The sequence below is a fragment of the Dipodomys merriami genome, unplaced genomic scaffold (genome assembly GCF_024711535.1).
Source record: "Dipodomys merriami isolate MVZ:Mamm:240054 unplaced genomic scaffold, mDipMer1.0.p SCAF_39, whole genome shotgun sequence".
Classification (NCBI taxonomy): Eukaryota; Metazoa; Chordata; class Mammalia; order Rodentia; family Heteromyidae; genus Dipodomys; species Dipodomys merriami.
Genome location: NW_027205492.1, coordinates 5,705,117 through 5,727,180, shown reverse-complemented (window position 1 = coordinate 5,727,180; position 22,064 = coordinate 5,705,117). Strand labels below are relative to the sequence as shown.

Genomic DNA, 22,064 nt, shown 5'->3' with positions numbered 1-22,064 from the left:
GCAGGGCAGCTACAGCATAAGGCGTGCACCCAGGTGGGTGCATATCCAGTCCTCACAACCTGCTGAGAGCTAGGCTGCTCCATACACACAGGTGCCTCCGTGGGAAAGGAAAGATCTAGAAGCTTGCACATCTGGCAGGAAGCAGCAGCTCTGTACAGAAGACACCAGGGTTGGCCTGTGGCCAAAGGAGTTGTAGCCTTACTGAAAGCTCCTTCTTTAAATTTTTTTTTTTTTTAGTGCTGGTCGTGGAGCTTGAACTCAGCCTCACACGCCTCCTTTGCTTTTTTCACTCAAGGCTGGTGCTCTACCACTTGAACCACATCTTAACTTCTGACCTTATTTTTGCCAGTCCTGGGGCTTGAACTCAGGGCCTGGGTGCTGTCTCTGACTCTTTATGTTCAGGGCTAGCAACTCTGCCACTTGAGCCACAGCTCCACTGGCAGCTTTTTGGGTAACTGGCTGGAAGGTCAGAGGCTCATGTACTTTTCCCACCCAGACTAACCACTAACCATCACCCTCGGATGTCTGTGTCTCGTGGACAGGTGTGAGCCACCGATGCCTGCTGGGCTGTGTGGTTTGTGATCGGCTTCGTATTTACCACATGAAGCTCCAGAAATACTGCCCACCATGCCCCACGCTGTGCCAGGGCCCTGTCCGCCTCAGCCAGTCTTCCCTGGGGACCGGTTGTTGTTCTGTTGTTGGTTTTGGTGGTGGTGGTGGTGTTGGTCATGGGGCTTGAACGCGGGCCTGAGAGCTGTCCCTCAGCTCTTCAGCTCAAGGCAAGCACTCTACCATTTGAACTACAGCACCATGTTTGGTGAGATAAGAGTCTCATGGCCTTTCCTGCCCAGGCTAGCTTTGAACCTTGATCCTCATATCTCAGCCTCCTGAATAGCTAGGATGACAGGTGTGAGCCACCAGCACCTGGCTCTTGTTCTGTTTTGTAAGTGGAAAGCCCAGCCTTTGTGGCTGGTGTGGACCGGCCAGAACACAAGGTTTCATACTGCAGCAAGAAACCAGCAACATTTCCAATGAGAAATATAAGTAATGCCCTTGCCAGCCAGGACGGGCTGGTACCTCACACCTTTCCTAGTAGGAGAACAGAAATCTCTTTTCCACAGCTAGTGCTTTGGCAGGCAGCCTCTGGTTTTCATTCCAATGTACTGATTTAAGTCAGAAAAGCTCCACCTTAATCCATTCATCAGCCCAAAATCCTGGCAGGAAGATGTTTGTCCTTTCATTGGAGCAATCGACTTGCTTCCCTCCTTGCTTTGGCTACCAGGAAGCTCACAGATCAACTCTAAGCTTGACTGCAATGGTTATCTTGAGCCTGGATTTTCAGTTTTGGAGGGAGTACAACTCTTTACCCTTAATCATGACACATTTATTCTTTTAAGTCTCTTTCTGTCCACTTTAACAGCTCCACTTTAAATGTTTTCCATTTGAAATCCTTCCCAAATCTTTGGGACACAGGCTGGGTCCAATAAACAAATGAATTGACTTCTGAAGGTGCTCTTCCTGCTTTACCTACCTCCCTTGGGTCTTGTCCAGGGCTCAAACTAAATAAATGTATTATTCTCCTGCTATCTTTTAAAACATGTGTTTACACAGGTGCCAGTGGCTGATGCCTGTCAACCTAGCTATGCAGGAGGCTGAGATCGAAAGATCGCGGTTCAAAGCCAGTCAGAGCAGGAAAGTCCAAGAGACTCTATCTCCAATGACCCATCAGGAAACCAGAAGTGGGGCTGCATCTCAAAGTGTTAGAGCACTAGCCTTGAGTGAAAGAGTTCAAGGACAGCACCTGGGCCCTGAGTTCAAGCCCCATGACCAGAAATAAAAAAGAAAAGAAAAGACAAAGGAAAAAGCGGAGGAGAGGAGGAAAGGAAAACCGCTCAGCCCTGCATCACAAACCTCCAGGTCATTGAAGAACAGGTGCGTGTCTGCCAGGTTGAAGATCATCTCTTCCATCATGAGGCCGATACGCACGGACGTGGTGGTGTCCTGTGGAGAGATGGGGCCAAACCTGTGAGTGCAGCCTCCCTCCAGGCCCCTGCCCTGGGTGGACTGGGCCCTGGATCCTGGGACCCAGCACCGTTTCCTCTTGGAGCTCACTATCCAGTCCTCTCAGCCACACTCGCCCTCTGGGACTCCCAGAAAGCGGCCCTGGGAGGGCAAGGATGCACCATACAAGTTCTGAGGCTCCTGGGCACCTGCGTGGGTTGGGACTCCCTCCTGGGTACCCCTCTGACTCCTGCTGTTTCAACATCCACACTGGTTGACAGAAGATGTCCAACAGGGACAAAGTCACAAGCCCAGGGCCCATCTCCCCAGGGAGTACTGGGCTGCCATTAGGAAGCAAAGTGACACCGAAGCCATGGCTGTGATGTGAGGCAGGCCGTGACCCCCACCCCTGTGTTACCTCCCTCCACGTTTGGGGGGGGGGCTCCCAGAGGTGTGCTTCCCATCAGAAGGAGGATGGCAAAGCACCCTCTTTGTGGCAGGTGAACCTGGCCCAGCTCTGAGCCCAGCGGACTCTGTTTTCTCAGCTGTGTATATTTTTTGGGTCCTAGGAAGGAGAGTGGAGAGTGGACTGTGTTCTCCACAAAGCCTAAAGATTTTATAAAACCCTTTTTATTTATGTTTACCGTAAAAGGTCTGCCAGTCCCTATCCCAGTCTCCCCGCTGAACTCAGGTGTGGCCTGTGACTGGCTTTGCCCCAGGGATGTCTCCTTTTTCTCCTTCTGGTTAAGCTTTGGGGACTGGGGCTGGATCCCATTCTCTCTCTCTCCCTGTGTCACAGGACTGGCCACGATCCTGATAGCCTGGGATCCAGGGACAGGCCACACGGACAAGCACTGCAGCTCCCCCGGCATGGGGAGGAGACTGAGAAGCGAAGCCATGGGGGATGTTTGTTACTGCAGCATACCGGCACCTACTCTGACTGATGCTTGTGGGGAATACGTGACACGCTGGCCCTGGCTATGCCCTGTGATGCTCTGGAGCCCTCAAAAAATCTAGGTATCCAGGCCACACCCCAGACCAACAACAGTCTGACTTGCTGAAGGTGGGTGCGGGGGCAGGTGCCAGGAAGATTCAAATGAACAGGTGCGTGCACACGCCATCGGCCATCTTCCTGCTCCTCCCTGCATGTGTCTCTCTGTACCACAACACAAGCACCAGCCCATTCAACCTGCAGCTCCCCATGAACCACGCCACTGGTCTGCAGCTTGCTGTGAGGGTCACACAGAGTGTCCAGGGCCACAAGTCCAGCGAGGGCCAGGACTGAGCCCAGTGGCCTGGATGCAGAGTGACCCTGACCTGAGGGCTGGGCAGGGAGACGAGAGGGCTTGCACGCACTCCGTGCATGCTTTTACTTTTTAAATATTTTTCTTTTGTTTTCTTTCTTTTTTAATTACTTAGTTGCACAGGGGGGTTTCAATTCCAGAAGTCAGGGGACGAGTACAATGCATCTTGACACTTGTCAGCCCTTCCTCTTCCCTGTCCCATTCCCACCTTCAAGTTTCTAGATTTTTCTGTGTGAACTTTTCCCTCCCACGATAAAAAAGAAACAATGAACAATATCAACTTTTTTTGGAGCTAGAAAGAAACAGAAAAGAGAGAGAGAGAGACAGAGACAGAGAGACAGAGGGAGAGAGAGAGAGAGAGACAGAGACAGAGAGACAGAGGGAGAGAGAGAGAGAGAGACAGAGACAGAGACAGAGAGACAGAGGGAGAGAGAGAGAGAAAGAGAGAGAGAAGAAGAAGAAGCAGCTGGGTGCTGGTGGCTCACACCTGTCATCCTAGCTACTCAGGAGGCTCAGATCTGAGGGCTGAAGTTCAAAGCCAGCCTAGGCAGGAAAGTCTGTGGGACTCTTATCTCCAATGAACCACCAGAAAACCAGAAGTGGTGCTATGATTCAGAAGTGGAATGCTTGCCTTGAGCTGAAGAGCTGAGGGACAGCGCCCAGGCCCAGAGTTCAAGCCCCATGACCAACAAAATAAAAAAAAAGGATAAGAAAGGAAAGGAAAGGAAAGGAAAGGGAAAGGAAAAAGGAAAGGAAAAGAGAAAGGGAAGGGAAAGGAAAGGAAAGGAAAGGAAAAGGAAGGGAAAGGAAAAGAGAAATGGAAAAGGAAAGGGAAGAGAAAGGAAAGAAGGAAGGAAGGGAGGAAGGGAGGGAAGAGATGGAGGGAAGGATGGAAGCAGGCAGGTAGTTGTGAGGTAGCTCCACTCACAACCAGAGATCCCAGCTCAGAGCATGGTGTGAGCTGAACTCTCACTAGGACCCCAAGGCCCAAGCAAGCACTCAGGCCCTTGGCAGGAACTCAGGTCAGAGCAAGCACTCAGGCCCTTGGCAGGAACTCAGGTCAGAGCAAGCACTCAGGCCCTTGGCAGGAACTCAGGTCAGAGCAAGCACTCAGGCCCTTGGCAGGAACTCAGGTCAGATCAGCCACAGATGAGGAAAACAAACCTGGAGGAGGGGATGGAGGGGGCGGATCATGGGATCACTGCTTCCCCTTTGTAAGTCCACACCCCTCTAGCATGGCTAGTGACGGTCTGACCAGGTGCCAGGCCTAGTCAAGTACACCACAGCAGGAGCGAGAGCTGCCATCCAGCCTTCTGCTGCCAGAAGGACTTGGTGGGAAGTGTCCCTACAGGCCAGCACAGACAGGGAGAAAGAATTACGGAGTATGAGCAGGCATTGCTGGAAAGGCATGCATAGTTATAAGAAAGCAAATCAAAATAGGAATAAAGCTGGTGTTATGGCTGACTGGTCTCGTGGGTGCAAAGAGGAGGTGTGCACACGAGTGACATGCACTGACCAAAAGGATGGCCAAGTTTCAAGTTATTATTTTTTCTTGGGGTGCTGATAGTAGGGCTTGAACTCAGGGTCTGGGCATTCTCCTTTTGCTCAAGGCTGGCACTCTACACTTGAACCACAGCCCCACTTTCAGCTTTTGGGCGGTTAATTGAAGCTAAGAGTCTCAAGGAATTCCTTCCTGGTCTGGCTTCCAACTGTGAACCTAAGGAGCTAGGATGGCAGGTGTGAGCCACCAGTGCCTGGCCTCTGTGTGTGTGTGTGTGCATGTGTGTGGGATGGTTCTGAGGATGAAACCCAGGGCCTTGTGCAGTGCTCTACCCTGAGCTACACTCCCAGCTCTGAAAACTGAATTCTTGTATTTTGCAAAGTCCAAGATGGTGCTGAAAACAGGAAAAAAAAATCTCAAGAAGCAGCGATGAAGTCTGTCACTCAGAAGCCTGGATTCAATTGCCACTTCCATCCCTTAAATCAGCCCACATTAAAAGTTGTGGCTTCTAGGCAAAAAAGAGTTGGTGGGCCCCTGGGCTGTGGTTTTTCATATACTTTTCTTTGTAGAACTCCATGAATTTAAAACTATACACAAACTGAAAGTAACGTTGTGGCGAAGTGGTAGAGCACCAGCCTTGAGCAATAAAGCCAGGAAAGAGTTCAAGGCCTTGAGGTCAAGCCCCAGTGCTGGCACAAACAATCAAACAAAACTATATGTAGGTAATATTGATTGGGTTGAAAATTTAAAAATAACAGGCGTACATTTGGTAATTCAATTTTTCATGAGTTGTTCTAGGGGAAAATTCATGCTTGTGAAAAAGGAGCCATTATGAAAGATGTGTTTACAGATGTATTGGTAAACTGCAAAAGATTGGGACTAATTAGCTGTATAGGAGACTAGAAAAACAAAACAGGAGCAGGGTACTGGTGTTCACACCTGTAATCCCAGCCACTTGGGAGACTGAGCTCTGAGGATCTCGTTTCAAAGCCAGGCCAGGCAGAAAACTCCACCAGACTCATGGCCAATTAAGCAGTTAAGATCCCAGCCTGGAGGTTTGGCTCAAATGGTAGAGCACTACTCTTGTTCAAGAAAGCACATATACGCAGGCACCAGTGGCTCACGCCTGTAATACTAGCTATTTAGGAGGTTGAGATCTGAGGATTGTGGTTCACAGAGAGCCCAGGCAGGAACGTCCTGTGAGACTCTTTTTTTTTTTTTTTTTTTTTTTTTTGTCGGTCGTGGGGCTTGAACTCTGGGCCTGGGAGCTGTCCCTCAGCTCTTCAGCTCAAGGCGAGCGCTCTACCACTTGAGCTACAGCGCCACTTCCGGTTTTCTGGTGGTTTATTGGAGATAGGAGTCTCACGGTCTCTCCTGCCCGGGCTGGCTTTGAACCGCGATCCTCAGATCTCAGCCTCCTGAGTAGCTAGGATTACAGGCGTGAGCCACCAGCCCCCGGCTCCTGTGAGACTCTTATCTCCAATTAACATCAGAAAATGGAAAGTGGTGCTACGTGGCTCGAGTGGTAGAGTGCTAGCCTTGAGCTGAAGAGCTCAGGGACAGCATCCAGGCCCTGAGTTCAAGACCCACAACCAAAAAGCAAGCAAGCAAGCAAGCAAAGCAGTCTGAAGAAACAGGAGCTAAAAGTGATGGCCAAAGCCAACTAACATTCTACCTAGAATACTCCAATGCATGTAAAGGCAAAGCACTAAAGGATTTATTTTGTGATGTTAAAAAAAATTAAAGAACCCCAGCACCCATACCGTCTTTGAGTACATGCCGTCCGCGCGAGTTTGCTGAAATTCTGCTTGTTTGTATAGTTAGTGTGCCTGTTCCCTACCCAGGAGACTTAAGGACAGCTGGCTGTGCAGGAAAAGGTGGGTCTATAGCCCAGAAAAGCGCCCCTGGTCCCAGGAGGAGCACAATGCTTCCTCCACCCCCCTCCCCCCCAGCAGATCACTTCACCCAAGCAGAAACCTTTTTACAAGCATCGCAACAACCGGGAAATTCAAAGGAAAAGCCATTTGGTGGAGGCTGGATATTAATTTATAAGAAGCAGATCTGGAGTGAGGGCCAGGGGAAAACCTTCCATCTCTTCTCAGGCTGCCTGCTGAGTGCGGTTATAACTCTCTGTAAACCCAGCCCCGCCCTGCCCGCTCAGGTCACCCAGAACATGCACCTGACCCAATCAGATAAAGGTTGAACACAGGGCAGGTGTGTGTGTGTGTGTGTGTGTGTGTGTGTGTGTGTGTGTGTGTGTGTGTGTGTGTGTGTGTGTGTGTGTGTGTGTGTGTGTGTGTGTGTGTGTGTGTGTGTGTGTGTGTGTGTGTGTGTGTGTGTGTGTGTGTGTGTAATAGGCTGGATGCTGGTGGCTCATGCCTGTAATCCTAACTACTCAGGAGGATGAGATCTGAGAATCAAGGTTCAAAGCCAGCCTGGGCAGTAAAGTCCGTGACTCTTATTTCAATTAACTCAAAGAGCTGGAAGTGGAGCTGCAATTCAAGTAAGTATAGCACCAGTCTTGAGCACTAAAGCTCAAGGACAGCACCCCGGTCCTGATTTCAAGCTCCAGTACTGGTACAAAAGCACATACAAAACCAAAAGAAACACAGGAGAAGGATGACTGACGGAAGGCTGCAGACCCTAGCAAGTGCTGCTGCTGACCAGTAGCCCGCAGACCCGTGGACGGATCTTCAGGTCCATGTAGAGGGAAGGCCAGAGGGAGAGCCTGCTGGCTGGGCACGGTGCCTGGGCACGGTGCTGCCACTCCAGCCTTCAGTGCATGGCCCGGGGCCAGGCTTGTGTCCCCAGGCCTCGTCTGGGCTTGCAGACTTCCCCTCCCTTGCTCAGGGTGGCCCCGCCTACTCTCTAGACTACTGACAAACCAATCAGCCCGCTGTCACCTCTGCCGTCACCCCTCCTCCAACCCCCAACTTCATGACAATGCACTTCTGCCTGTATTCTGGCTCAGGGATCTCCCCCCACACACACAAGACAGACAAAACCAGTCACAGCCAACCAACTGGGCCTCGCACAAGTCACTGCCAAGTAGGTGCTTAGAAGCTGAACAAAGACTCCCTCTGCCACCTGGAGGAAATGGCTGACTGAAGGCCTTCATTAAGCCCTCCCTCCAGCCCATCTCCGCACCCCCCCCCCACAGGTGTCAGCCAGAGGTGAGGCCCGGATTAACACACAAAGCCGGGCCTTGGCAGCTGCCCCTCCTCCCTGTGGTTAGCTCTGAATAATAAAGCTGTCATTAAAAGAAAGCATTTAATGGTTTTAATTGGGTTTAATGACTTGGAAACTCCTGGAAAACAGATCAGTTTTGTTGGAATTTAGAAGTTTTTTTCTAATTATTTATTTATTTTTTAAAGAAAAAGACAAGGTAATGATGGTGGTAAAAAGGAAAGAAAAAAAATTGGCTGATTCACACATTTGAACAGTCAGGGAAAACAAAGGAAACACACAACACACACACACTATGGCTTCCTGGGTAGTTTGAGAGGAAGATGAAGGGACCAGGAAGGATTGATTTTCTGTCTGCATCTCTGAGAACTGGACCAAAGGCTGCAGGCTGGTCTGTCCAGGGGACCCCACAGCTCCACAGTGAATCCTTACAGGTGTCCTCCCCGTCTTCCTTATTGCCTCTGAAGGTGATCAGGCTAGTTGCTCTCATTTCCCTGAGCAGCAGAGCTGTAAGTGCCGGGGGGGGGGGGGAGGGGGGGTGACTGCCAGCCTGCTTTGCCCACAGCACCACCCTAGCTCTGGTTAAACTGGGTGAGCAAGCCCCATGGGGACCCCATGTGTCGACACAGCCGATGGTGCTGGGCCGAGCGACAGGTGGCAGGCATGCGGTGCTTGGCTGGAATTGATCCAGGAGTGACTCAGTGTGCCAAGCAGCTGGGCAGCCACAGATATGGTGACCATGTGGCTGTCACTGTGCCAGGGTCCAGGGGCTGTGGGGCTAGGGGTATCATGCCCCTCCCCCCCACCAGGAAACCCAAAGCACGGAGGGAGGGCAGGGCATGCAAGGCCCTTTTGATCAGCAAAATCAATTTCTTCTCAAATAACAGTGCTCAGTGCCTTTGTCCGCAGTCCCTTCTCCCCCATCTCTAGGTTGACACCCCTGGGTGGGGGCCTCTCCTGGGTCTGAGGGTGGGGCTCCCCTCCAGGGGCCCAGTGGGACCCTACTCCCTCCCCTCAACTCCCAATGTGGGGTAGGTCTGAGGAAGACAAACCCAAATCCATTCATCCCACGCTGGGAAGACAAGACTAACCCAAGAGTTAATTTCAGCGCATCTGAGGTGCAGCTGCTCAGCTCCTGGGGGAGCATATGCAGGGACCACTACCAGCAAGTGGACTCACGGGGGCACAAGTGGATACCTCACCGGAGGGACAGGCATCAGAGCCTCCAGGCTGCATATGAGCACCCCCACACCCCGTGTGCCCCCACCCCCTGGTGGGAAGATGGAGTGTGGGCGGCTTTGTGGTAGAAGGGAGGGACCGTTCAGGTGTCCACAGCAGATTTCTGACCCAGGGAAACAAGTGTGATAAGGCCCTGAGGTGGGAGACTGAGACGAAGTGCCACGGAGAAAGCTGGGGTGGCCTGGCCAGGAAGGAGGATGAGGAGGAGAGGGGGGCCCCCTGCGGGGGCAGGGCTGGTTTCTACAGGTCCCCATTGTAGTGAATATGATTGAATACTGACATAGTGTGTTACTGAATATTAACATAGTGTGTACTGGCACAGTGTGCTAGTAAATGCAAACATACAGTGTGCATTGACATAGTGGGCTATTATGTACACATAATGTATTATTGAATATTGATATGTAGGCTATTAAATAGGAATATATTGAATGTACATGTGCTGTGAAATAATATGAAACGTTAAATGAGGGGTTAGAAGTTAGGAGCTAGAACTATGGAATGGGGAGATAAGAACACACCCAGGGAGCCTGCAGAGCCATTCCCGAGGTAACCAGCCCTCCCAGGTAACCACACTGAGCCCGAGGCAAGCCAGCTCTGCCTCATCCCCTCACCCAGAACCAGACCTGATCAGACGCCACACTGTCACCAAGATAACCCGGTGATCAGACATAGCCAGAAATGAAGGGCCAGCCTGAAACATATAAAAACCCAGGGCAGCAGAGACCCAGCCAGACGGCCTTCCCCAGAGAGGGGACTCCACAACAGACCGATCCTCCACTGGGGCTGTCCAGGCACAGGGCAGCTGCTTCTCCCTGCCCACAGGACACCCTAGGCGGACTCGCCTCCACCTCTGGACCAAGTGACATGATGCGTGTGAGCTTCCCTGGAGTTAGTTATTGGTATGGATGGTATTTGAAGTGCTTAAATAAATGAAGTGTTGCTATTGATACGCAAATTTGTCACACTCTTCTAAGGGCCTCGAGGGGTATCCTCAGCTCCACAGGTTTCCTAAGCACCCACTAAGCCCTGGGTAAGTCCTGTGAGGCTCCCGCTCTCCACTAAGTTCATTACAATATTCATACCACATTCATGATCACATCTACACTGCATTAACCAACATTACCATATTCATATCATTAACATATCCATGCCATCCGTTACCATACTCATACCATTCACTACCGTCACCACACACAGCCAATTGCATATTCATACCACAGTCACCGCCCCATCATGCCAGCTGCAGTCCAGCTCTGTGGTGGCCCCTCTTCTGATCACAGCACACCTGGGTTTGGCTCCCTTCACTTCCCAAACACTTTCTATGTTCATCCACCCAGTAGTCAGAAGCATCATTCTATTCCTTTTTACGGCCAAATAGTATTCCACCCTATGATTTTTCCCCCTAGTTTACTTATCCTTGAACACAGCAACAGCCAATCTAGCAGGACCTTTAAACTACCCATTCCTCCTTAGAATGAGGTCCTGCTCCCCCACTTCTGCCAGCCTGAAAGTTCTGCCAGGGCTGAAAGTTCAGGAACTCACTGAGGGAGGGTGGGGGACTGGGAGGGAACGTCCATTTCCTTGTCAAAGGCAACCCCACCTGCCTGTCATCCAGCGGTGACACCTCCTCACCCGAGGCCCCTGGAATCTCAGCAGGTTTTGTACAAGCTCAAAACCTCTATTGTTGGGCTAAGTAGCATAAAAAAATCCAGACAGGCATGGGGGGGGGGGGCGCGGGGGAGGCCGGGAGGCTCCTCAACCCACGAGTTAAATGTCAGTGGAATCTTCCCCTTGTTCCGGTTTCCAGGGTGCCCTGGGTTCTCCTGCAGCCTGCCTGGCACTTTGTGGAAGGTTTTGGGGGTGGGGATGACATTCCTGTAGAGAAAGGTGGGAGGGAAGCAGGGACAAAGTTGGCAGAAGTCTCAGGAAGCATTTGGCACTGGGGAAACTTGTGGGTGGCAAAGTAGGGGGCAGGGTGGGGGTGGTGTTTCTTTTCCGCTCCAACCTTGCAGCCCCTGCACAAGATTCCTGAGAAAAGGCTGTTCCTGGCCCAGAGTGCAGCCTTCAAATCTGCTCATTGGGTCTTTTCCTAGTGGAAATAATCTTTTTTTTTTTGGTACTGGTACTAAGGCTTTAATCAAGGTTGGTGCTCTACCCAATGAGCCACACCACAACTTCAGGCTTTCCTGCTTGGGCTGGCTTTGAACTGCGATCCTCAGATCTCAGCCTCCAAAGAAGCTAGGATTACAGGGATGAGCCACCTGGCACCCCTGACCCTACATCACTCACTTGCTCATCTGGGGAGCATTTCCACCTTCCTCCTCCTCCACTAGCAGTTTCCTTACTGACCCCTCACAAAGGGCCCAGGGAAAGTCCCACCTTGCCAGGCTCAAAAAGAAAATAAGCATGAGCAGGGACCCTGTCCCCGCGCCCCCCTTCCCCCCATCACCTCTCTGCCTGGCTTTATCTGCACAAGGACCAAGTAGCTGTCATTTAGTGTCAAGAAGGGGGAGGTGGGAAAGATTTCCATGTGAACGTTAACCCCCAGTGGGAGAAAGAAATCTCCAACTTCCCCACTAAATCCCCTCCAAATTGTATTCATCTTGACTTAATCCACCTCTGCCGAGTGAATGAGGCGGTATTTATTTGGAGAGTTGGCTTTATGGAGTTCCAGGGCCTGTGTTTTGCTTAGGCGGTGCTGGCTTTCCTGGCCAGGCCCTGCCCGGCCCCCAAGGATCCAAGGTGCTCATGTGACCAAGAAGAAAAATAAACACAGCTGAATCGGGAGAAATCGGGAGGTTTTCTCATTAAAGAAATAAAATAAACAGATGTCCTTAAGCACTCTGGCTTGTGTGTGCACGGAAAGCTCCAGATGTCAGGGAGATTGGGGGGGGATGCTATGGTTTAGGGCCCCAGCTCTGAGCAGGGTAGGGGAGAAAGAGAAGGCTGGGATATGAGATGCTTGCAATGAATGAATGGAATCTCCACCCCCCTCTCCCCTCCCCCCTTGCCCTGTCCCAGGGTCGGCACATGTCATTTGAACCCTACAAATAGTTTTAAACTGCTGGGTCAGAAAACAAGGCGTTCTGTGGTGGCCTGTGGGGTTTGCCTGAAGCCCATGATGCTGATACTGATTCCAGAGTGTGATCTGGGGGTCACAGGGCAGCATCCGGAGGAGGGGGTCGGAGGCTGGGGGTGAGGGGCCCACGGTGACCGTGGGTGGTGGGGTAAATGGCCATGCTCTGGCCAAGCCCTGCCCCACTGGCCTCTGGGGGGCGCCAAGGTGGGTGGCAGCTGGCAGGACCCAAGGAAGGCTAGACCGTGGGGGCCAGCTGGTCTGAAGTCACAGGGCTACTGTTTTTCTCAGGACAGGGGTGTCTCTCGTAGAGCAGAAGGGGGGGCAGGCCCAGCATGGAGCGTATCTGCACCCTGGGACCCCCACAAGGAGGGAAGCAAAGAGCCTACAGCATAGACATAATACTTGTAGGAAACACCCGGAACAGGTGAACGAGGAGAGAGAGACTGGAGGCTTCCAGGGGCCGGGGTTACATTTATGATCTCAGTAACAGAGGCACCAGAGCCGTCCTGGCGTGGGGCTGTGAGCTGGTTCAGGATGGAGGATCTGGAGAGGCACTGACTCTTCCCAGCTCCAGGGCAGTTCTGACCACCTTTCCCAAGCCCAGGTGCGAGAAGTGGAGTACGCAGGAAGCTGGAAGGAGGGGCAATTGTGGCTGCTCCAGCCCTTCCCAAGACGTGGGGAGATCCAGCTACCCCAAAGATGCTCTGATCTCCAGCCTGGGAAGAGGAGATGGACAGAAGGTGGAGCTAGGTCAGCCAGGAGCAGCAAGTGCGCCACAGGGTCCAGGAAGGGAGCCTTTGTTTCTATCATAAACTCAAACACCCAATTTTGAAACATTTCCTAATGACTTTAGCTCAGTCAGGCTTTTTTCTCTAAGTAAATAGCAAATCCTCCCTTGGCCAGGATGATAATTGATTGGGTTTCTGCTCCCTGTTCAGTGTTCTTCCTCTGGGAAACGAGCTCTCTTCCCCTCATACACTTTGGTTGGGGTGGGGATGGGGGATGAAACTGCAACTCCTTCCACACCAGGAGTGAGCTGTGGATCTAGGTTAGCCAATCAGACCTACAAAGGCTGTCCGACAAAATGAGGTATAATCAATGTAGGCAGTGAGATTCAAGCCTAGGAGTTGAGCTTGAATTTGGATTGAGAAATTCCCCCTTTAGCACAGGTGGCTAAAAAAGAACCACTCACTGTACAGATAGCCTGAGAACACTGCCTGAACTCCTGGGATCTAGGCAGACCTGAATCCAAGATGTCCCTAGGTTTTTCAAATATTGTGATCTGCTAAATTCCCTGGGTAGCTTCTGCATTCTGTGCTTCAAACTGAGACTCCTGCTTGATAAGATCTATAAATAAATAAAATTTCTACGTCTTTATCTATGAGAAAGAGAGGTAGACCAGAAGGTATAGCCATGAGTTCTATGACAAAAATCGCAACTACATATATGCCCCGCTCCATCAATCTGCAGGGCTCCGAACCCTGTTCCTATAGGCTCTTTCTCAGCTTATCTGACTTGCAAATTTGGAATTCCACACCCATGTGTCCAGATAACCCCTAGACCTCACAAACACAGCTTATTTTACCTGCCTGCTACTTTTCTCTTGCTTTCTATTTCACTATGAATTTTTTGAGCTAGAAATTGCCACTATCTATTCTTCCTCCCTCCTTACCATTTAATGACACATGACTAACCCCAAATAAAGGTCACCTTTTCCAGACTCCCTTGCAGCTAAAGTGTCTTCACATGACCCAGCTCCAGTTCTCATTCTTACTGTGTCTTCCTGTGACAGGCCTTTCCTAGCCACTTTCTTCCATCTGAATTGCCTCTCTCTCCACATTTTTTTTTTCATTTATACCATGATTGAAAGTCTAGGTCTGTTTCTCTCTCAGACTCTAAGCACCATGAGGGCAGGGACCGTGAACATTTCTTTTCTTCCCAACCAAGCACACTATAAGGGGACAGAATTTTACTTGATAAATACTGAGTGAACCAATCAGGACAGTCCCTAATGTGGTGAGGCTCAGGAGTCCAGACTTTTCTACTATTTTGTTCAGTGGTCTGGGCATGGTGGGAAGGGCACAGCCTCTTACTTGTTGGATGTCAAGTATTTGGTTTTTGTTTGTTTGTTTGCTTGTTGATTATGGGGCCTGACCTCTGGGCCTGGGAGCTGTCCCTCAGCTATTCAGCTCAAGGCTAGCGCTCTAACACTTGAGCCACAGCGCTACTTCCAGCTTTTTCTGCTTGTGTAGTGCTAAAGAATCGAACCCAGGGCCTCATGCATGCAAGGCAAGCACTCTACCACTGAGCCACCTTCCCAGCTCCTCAAGTATTTGTTAAAGGCAGGAAGGAAAATAGAATCAAACCAGAAATTCTGAACTGGTGGCCAGGGGCCAAATTCATCCTGCAGATATTTTTGTTTGGCCTCCAGTGTGTACCGAAAAAATGTGAACTTGTCGCCAACATTTAAAAACCGGGAGATTGCACAGACCAAAACAATCTATATTTCCAGCTCTTCTCGAAAAATCAGGAAGCCTGACCATGCCACGTTCCCATGTGTAGGCAATCAGCAGGAGTTGAGAGTCGGCAACCCTCAGGGGCCTGCCAGCCCTTCAATCCCCTGGGTGATCGTAGCTGAAGGACATAGGGGGCCATTGAACCTAAGGAGAACCGAGGCTCACAGGGAGTGACTTGTCCAAGAGAGAATGAGAGGACTTGGCTCATCTGCTTTATGTGCTCTTTGGAAATCTTCTAGAATCTTCCATCCCTACTCCAGCTCGTTTTGAGGTGAGAAAGGAGTATTTCTACTTGCCAGTTCCAATAAAAAGAGACCAAAGATAGCAAGATAAAAGCTGACTGCCCCCAGTCCAGGTAGAATAGTTGGGGCTCCAAGGCTGCTGCTGGCCAGCCTTGGGGCACTGGGGTCTTGTCCCACGTACACCGGTGTGTGCCGGTAGTCCTAGCTACTTGGGAGGCTGAGGTAGGAAGATCACTGGATCACTACATAGAGGGGACCCCAGCCTGGGCAGCATAGTGGGGCCTCATCTCAAAAGTAAAGAGGGAAAGGGAAAAGGAGAGAGAGCGAAAAGATAAACAGCATTCAAGTTGCAAAAGGCATTCTAGAACATTCTAGATTCCAGCAAAGGTTTCCAGTGTGCTGCTCTGCTTGTCTCCTCTGATGTACCCATTCCTGCATACTCAGAGACCTTTACAGTTAGCATCAGAGATTGACCATGTATTGATATCTGCGGGGCACAGAAGAAGCCCCTGGCCCTTGATGGCAGGACCTTTGCAGGGAAGTTTCCTGGGTGGACACCTCTGGGGAGTATTCTGTATGACTTGTTCTAGGTGCCCACAGCACTGGCTTCTCTCCCAGCCTCAGTTTCCTTCTCTGCACCCAGTGCTTCCTGAGTCAACAGCCCTCAGGGCATGGTGGGTGGGGCACCCTTAAGGAAGGGCTGAGATGGGAAAGACACAGGGCCCCCAGGGGATTAAAAGGAGGCTGGTGCTGTCCACCGGAGCTGTAGAATTTCCCAAGGCCCGCTACAGGGAGAAGCCCGAAGGAGCGCCTACACCAGGGCCCGTGGGACACAGAGGGCAATGCAGCCCTGCAGCTCCTCCAGGTGACACCCCCGCTCCCACACTGAGGTCTGTTCCTGTCACCCCTCACCTGAGCCACACCCAGCCCGGGAACCCACCCACCCGCCACCCACCACCCACAGGCGCCGGCAGACACACGAATGATGTTTCTGTACGGTGAGATTCCTGCACCCCAACACCTCAGCATCAGCTTCAGAGCCTCACTGCACCACGACAGACAATAAATCTAGCTCACTAATCACACAGCCAACTTGTTAAAACCCCAGTAAAAAGAAAAAGCAAAAAACGGAGCAGCTGGGAAAACCATGAGCTGATGTCAAATCTGCTTTCTGCTTTTCCAGGCACTGGCAACTCGCATGGAAGCCGCCTCAGCCCCGTGCCTCTGGGAAGATGCCCACAGACGTCTCCTGGCACCTCCCTTAGCCCCTGCACGTCCCAACAGCTGCATGGCAGACGCTGGTACCCCTCGAGGGCTCTGTCAGGAAATCTGCAGCACTAATGCAAAGAATGATGAGGCTTTGCTTGAACAGACCAGCTCATTTTTTTGCTTCAAAGACTTGTGTGTATCACCAATTAGCTAGTCAATAACATTTGTCCAGAATTCTTTTTTTTTTCTCTTTATGAATACTAAGGTTTGAACTCACAGCTGTGTGATGGTGGGTGCTAGGTGGGTGTTCTACCATGTGAACCAGTCTGCCAACTTTTGTTTTAGATTAGTTTCCAGATAGTTTGTCCAAGCTTTACGCCCCAGCCAGCATCAGAATCCCAAGCCTCTCAAGCTCTGTCCCGCAACTAGCTGGGATTAAAGGTATATGCTACCCCACCCAGCTTTGCTCAGAATTCTCTTTCTAACTGGATGGCTCCCAAGGATACGTTTGCAAAGCTATTGCTAAAGCCTCCCCCTTCGTTTCAGAAATACAGAAAAATGGATTTGCTGGGGACATAGAGATAGAGAGCAGGGAAGAAGAAAAGCACCCAACCTCATTTGCTTACACACTGTCAAGTAGTTGTTGGTTGTTGGATTGGGGCGGGGGGCGGACAGTCGATGGGGAAGTGATTACAGTTTCACATGGCCAAGCCATTCTCACCCCTCCGGCAGCTCTGACTGGAACAGCCTCCTAACCAGCCCCCACAATTCCCAGGGTAAACAGACTGAATGGATAGTCCCATTGGGGGGGGGGGGGAAGGAGAGAAAGAAAAGAGAGAAGCAAAATAGATTTCTTACCTTCCCGTATCTGGATGCAAACGTCCCCGTGAGTAAAGAGTGAAAAATAATTATTGTCTCGTCCAAGTCCCACACAAACACACGCTGCGACGGAGAGAGGAAGACAAGGGAGATAAATAGAGAGGCCGCCATCTGACTTCACGTCTGCAGAACTTCATTTCCTCGCGGGAAGGCAGGTCTTAAAACACATCATCTTTAAGTGATAAAACACACGGTTCCCGCACTGGTGCCCCGGGAGGCGGCCTCCGGCCTCCTTTGCAAGATGAGTTCTCACAGCCAAGTGTGGGAGGCTCCAAGCAGCCCGACCCTGCCAGGAGCCGGCCAGCCTGTTCTAGCCTCCACATAAAAACTCAAAGCCAGGGGGCGGTCAGGCCAAAACCAACAAGAAAAATCACATAACTCACTCGAAAATGCGAAATACTACCAAGCCGGTCCATTACTCACCACAAGCCCAACTATTTCTGGCCATTTCTACTTTTAGCAAATCTGTCCATCACTTCCACAGTTCTTTTTTTTGGCAGTCGTGGGACCTGAACTCAGGGCCTGCGCACTGTCTCTGAGTTCTCTTGCTCAAGGCTAGCTAGCGTTCTACTATTTTGTGCTACAGCACCACTTCCAATTTTCTGGTGGTTAATTGGAGATAAGAGTCTCATGGATTTTCCTGCCCAGGCTGGCTTTGAATTGTGATCCTCACATCTCTGCCTCCTGAGTAGCTAGGATTACAGGTGTGAGCCACCAACACCCAGCTATTTTTTTTCTTTCCTTTCCTTTTTTTTTTGGTGGTACCAAAAGGTCTTGTGTTTGCTAGGCAGGCTCTCTACCACTTAAGCTGTGGTCCCTTGCTTCCTTTTTGCTTTAGTTATTTTCCAGATAGGTTCTTGGATGTTTGCTTGGATGTTTGGTTTTCTAACTGAAATGAAGTCTTCTGTGGCCTGATTTTACAGGCTGGTAAGCAGCATGAAGTGATCATCTGGTGATTGCTGTGCGATATGGACTGGGATTTCACTGTGCGCCATGCCCCATCTCAGAGCCTCACATTTGTTTTAAGAACAACCGGTCGAATGGATTCTCTGCAAGCATCTTTCCTTCATCCTCCTGCACCCATCCTGATTAAAATAACGCCATATCTCCATTTACTCACCTACAAATCATATCTGTCTCGTTTAACTTTCTGTTTTTGTGGGTTTTTTTTTCCTTGTTGGCTATCACGCACTTTCTCATCTTAAATTAGTCACACCCCCTGTATGGAAGATGAGTATGCTGGGGGATTGATGAACTGCCCCCACACGGACAGACTATTATGGGGTTTGTGCAGAGATAGCATCCTGAGACTTTCCTTCAGTGTATTTCTGGGTCAGATGCACTATCTTCCAGACACCAGGACGCTCTCTTTCTTGGTCTCCTTCCTTGTCTTACCTGAGTATACCTTGTGTTGCTTTTTCTGAATGGTGCATGGAGTAATCATCCTGAATTCTTGCATATCTGCCATTTTGGTTTTCTTTACGTTCTCTGGATACAGAATTCTAGCTTGAAAACAACATCCTCTGGATCCCCAAAAGAATTCCTTCACTGTTTCCTGGTGTCCAGTGGTGTTTTGTGGCCCTCCCTCCTGGTAGGTTTCCTTTAAGGACTTTGTCTTTCCACTTGGAGTCCAGATTCCATTTCCAAGGAATCTGGAGCCTTTCTGCCAGCTCCTTTTGTTGTTGATTTTTTTTTTTTTTTTTTTTTTTTGCAGTGAAGGGGCTTGAACTCATGGTCTAGGCACTGTCCCACTAGAACTCTACCACTTTTAGCCATAGCACCACTTCTGGTTTCTGGTGTTTAATTGGAGATAAGAGACTTACAGACTTTCTTGCCCAGGCTGGCTTTGAACCACAATCCTCAGATCTCAGCCTCCTGAGTAGCTAGGATTACAGGCGTGAGCCACCCAGCTGCCTGGATATTTTTTGAAAGAGGATCTCACTTATTCCCTGGGCCAGTCTGGACGCCAACCCAATTTGCATGTCTTCTCCTTGTTGCTGTGATGATAAATGCATGCATACCACTGCACCCAACCGTTGGTTGAAATGGAGTCTCAAAAACTTTTATGTTCCGGCTGGTCTTGAATAGTGACCACTCCTCACCCCTTGATCTTCTCCTAAGTAGCTGACATTACAAGTTTGAGCCACCACTCTTGGTGGAGGCCGCTTCTTCTTTCTTCCTCCTCCTCCTCCTCCTCCTCCTCCTCCTCCTCCTCCTCCTCCTCTTCTTCTTCTTCCTCTTCCTCCTCCTCCTCCTCCTCTTCTTCTTCCTCCTCCTCCCCCCTCTCCTCCTCCTCCTCCTCCTCCTCTTCTTCTTCTTCCTCCTCCTCCCCCCTCTCCTCTTCCTCCTCCTCCTCCTCCTTCTGGTAGCCAGTGTTGAGAGGGAAAGTCTCTCCTGGAATAGACACTTTGCAAATTTCTCTGGAGGCTAATGCTATATGTATACAATGGCATGTGCTATGCTGTTAGAAGTAAAGAGAAGCTTCTAGAATACAAAAGGCAAATTCACCTCCTAGGTTCTCTAGTACAGAGGTCGGGAAGCAATTAATAGAGCTGCAGTTTTTTGGTCTGGTGATATTTCTAATGCATGTGTGGGGTGGGTCACATATTGAGTATATTTCTTATTTTAAGTTCTATAAAGCCACTATCTTAGAAGAATCCTCCTGGGGTTCCAATACACTAGGTCTTAAAGCATCAGGCTAGACGGCTTGAATCAGTTAAACTTAGAGATTTTAGCTACAGATGCTGTGTGTGTGTGTGTGTGTGTGACTACAGATGCTGTGTGTGTGTGTGTGTGTGTGTGTGTGTGTGTGTGTGTGTGTGTGTGTGTGTGTGTGTGTGTGTGTGTGTGTGTGTGTGTGTGTGTGTGTGTGTGTGTGTGTGTGTGTGTGTGTGTGTGTGTGTGTGTGTGTGTGTGTGTGTGTACCAGTCCTGGGGCTTGAACTCAGGGCCTGGGCACAATCCTTAAGCATTTTTTTTTTTTTTTTTGCTCAAGACTAGCACTCTACCACTTGGGCCATAGCTCTACTTCTGGCTTTTTGGTGGATAATTAAAGATAAGGCTCCTGGACTCTTCTGCCTGGGATGGCTTCAAACCAGGATCTTTGGATCTCAGCCTCACACTGCCTCCAGCCCAAGACCCTCAGGGTGTGGCTCCCAATGCCATCCTGCCTCACTCTGCTCCCCAGGCCCCCACACTTGGGAACACGTGTGTCCAGACCTTCTTTATTGCGGTGGGAAGACTGAAACCTGGGATCTAGAAAGGAAGTGTCTCTGAGGGTGGTGGGGACTGTGTGGCTGTAGGAATGGAGGGACGGGGGTCTCAGAAGGGCAGGAACAAATAGTGGATGTGCAGGAGGCCAGCTCTTCTCAGGACCCCTGTCAGTCCAGCGGGGTAGGGGCCAGGTGGCTCAAAGGAGAGCTGGCTGGGCACCAGTGGACTGGTGCAAGGACACCATGCTGTAGGGCTTCTAGAACTTTCTCTGGCCTGTGGGAAGGGAAGGTACATGTGCATTTCTGTCCCATTCTAGTATCTCGTTGACTCTCTGCTGTAACCTTGTCCCTGGGCCTTCAAATAGTTCTGCTTTTTCACTTAGGCCAGCTCAAATCAAACCACTGCAGGCATTGAACCCACACTCACCCAGAATTTCCCTCCTTTCTACTTCGACTTTATTTCTCTCTTGTGGGCTTCGCCCATGAACAGAAGTGCCAAACTCTTAGATGGTGCCATGCAGGCCAGCTCTCCTCGCTGACATTAAGCCCAGGGTGAAGCCAGGCTCACACTTCTTGGCTGTCCTCACCCAGTGGCACTCACTCTGGGATGGAGAAGCAGAAGCAGATGTTTCCAGAAGAATACCACCCCAAGGTCTCCGACTTCCAGGCCCCCTCACTTTTCCATCTCAGTTGCATAGAAACAAGTCTCTCCTCTCCTACCCCTGGCCAGGAGCAGGAGTGAAGGTAGGTGACTGAATGGTTTTTTTGGGGGGGGGGGACATTAATATTCGAGCAGCTTTGTGTTTTCTAGAGCTCGGCAACTTCAGCTGGCCAATTTCCTTCCTGCCTTTGGCCAAGATCCAAAGTCCCTGACAGAACTGAACAGGCTCTCCTCACTGGAGGATGTGTTCTTAAGAATGGGGGAAGCTAGGTGCTGACGGCTCACACCTGTAATTCTAGCTACTCACAAGGCTGAGAGCTGAGGATTGGGGTTCTAAGCCAGCCTGGGGAAGAAAAGTCATGTGAGATTTTTAACAAGCAAAAAGTTGAAGTGTGGCTAAGGTGTGCCTAAAGTGGCAGAGCACAGTCTCAAGTAAAAAATGTTCAGGGACAGCTTCCTGGTCCCAAATTCAAGCCCCAGTACTGACACACAGATGCACACACACAAAAATTAAAAGCAAAAACAAAAGTGAAGGCAGCACACACAGTGGCACATTCCCAGCACTCGGGGAGGCTGAGGTAGGAGGACTGCCCGGTAGAGGCCCAGCTGGTGTCCCACAGGGGGTTCACGGTGTTTGTTGAAGACGTGTCATGCCTTCTGCGGTGACCAGCACGCGGTGACGCTAGCTGCACATCAGCGGCCACTCTGCGGGGATCTCAGCATCTGGTGCATTCCCCTTCATTTGCTTTGTTGTTGCAAGTGTGGGCCTAGGCCTAGGCTGGCTGCGTCCTGCCTGGGCTACAGGAAGACGTGAAGGGTAGGCGCGCCTCCTCCCCAGGAATCTGGAGCGCTGCCTGAGGATTTAGGGTGCTGATTGAGGATAAGGTGATGGTGACATGTGTCTGGGTCAGGATCCAACCCGAGACCACAGAACACAGAAAGGCTGAAAAGGCATCTGAGATGCTTCCAGGTACCTGAGTATTTTTTGAGGGGAGTGGGGGGAATGGTGGTGCTGGGATTTGAACTCGTGGTC

At 50.6% G+C, this 22,064-nt stretch overlaps 1 protein-coding gene across 2 annotated transcripts in view; it reads right to left on the bottom strand.

Annotated features, from left to right (window-relative positions):
- The window catches only part of Eya2 (EYA transcriptional coactivator and phosphatase 2), a 112,729-nt gene that overhangs the window by 13,234 nt on the left and 77,431 nt on the right, over positions 1-22,064 (bottom strand). For both annotated transcript variants that reach the window (XM_069989918.1, XM_069989919.1), the window contains exons 8-9: positions 17,139-17,222; positions 1,912-2,001 (exon numbers count right to left, since the gene is read on the bottom strand). In XM_069989918.1, coding sequence (XP_069846019.1) covers positions 1,912-2,001; positions 17,139-17,222 — 174 coding nt within the window. The remainder of the gene's footprint in view (positions 1-1,911; positions 2,002-17,138; positions 17,223-22,064) is intronic.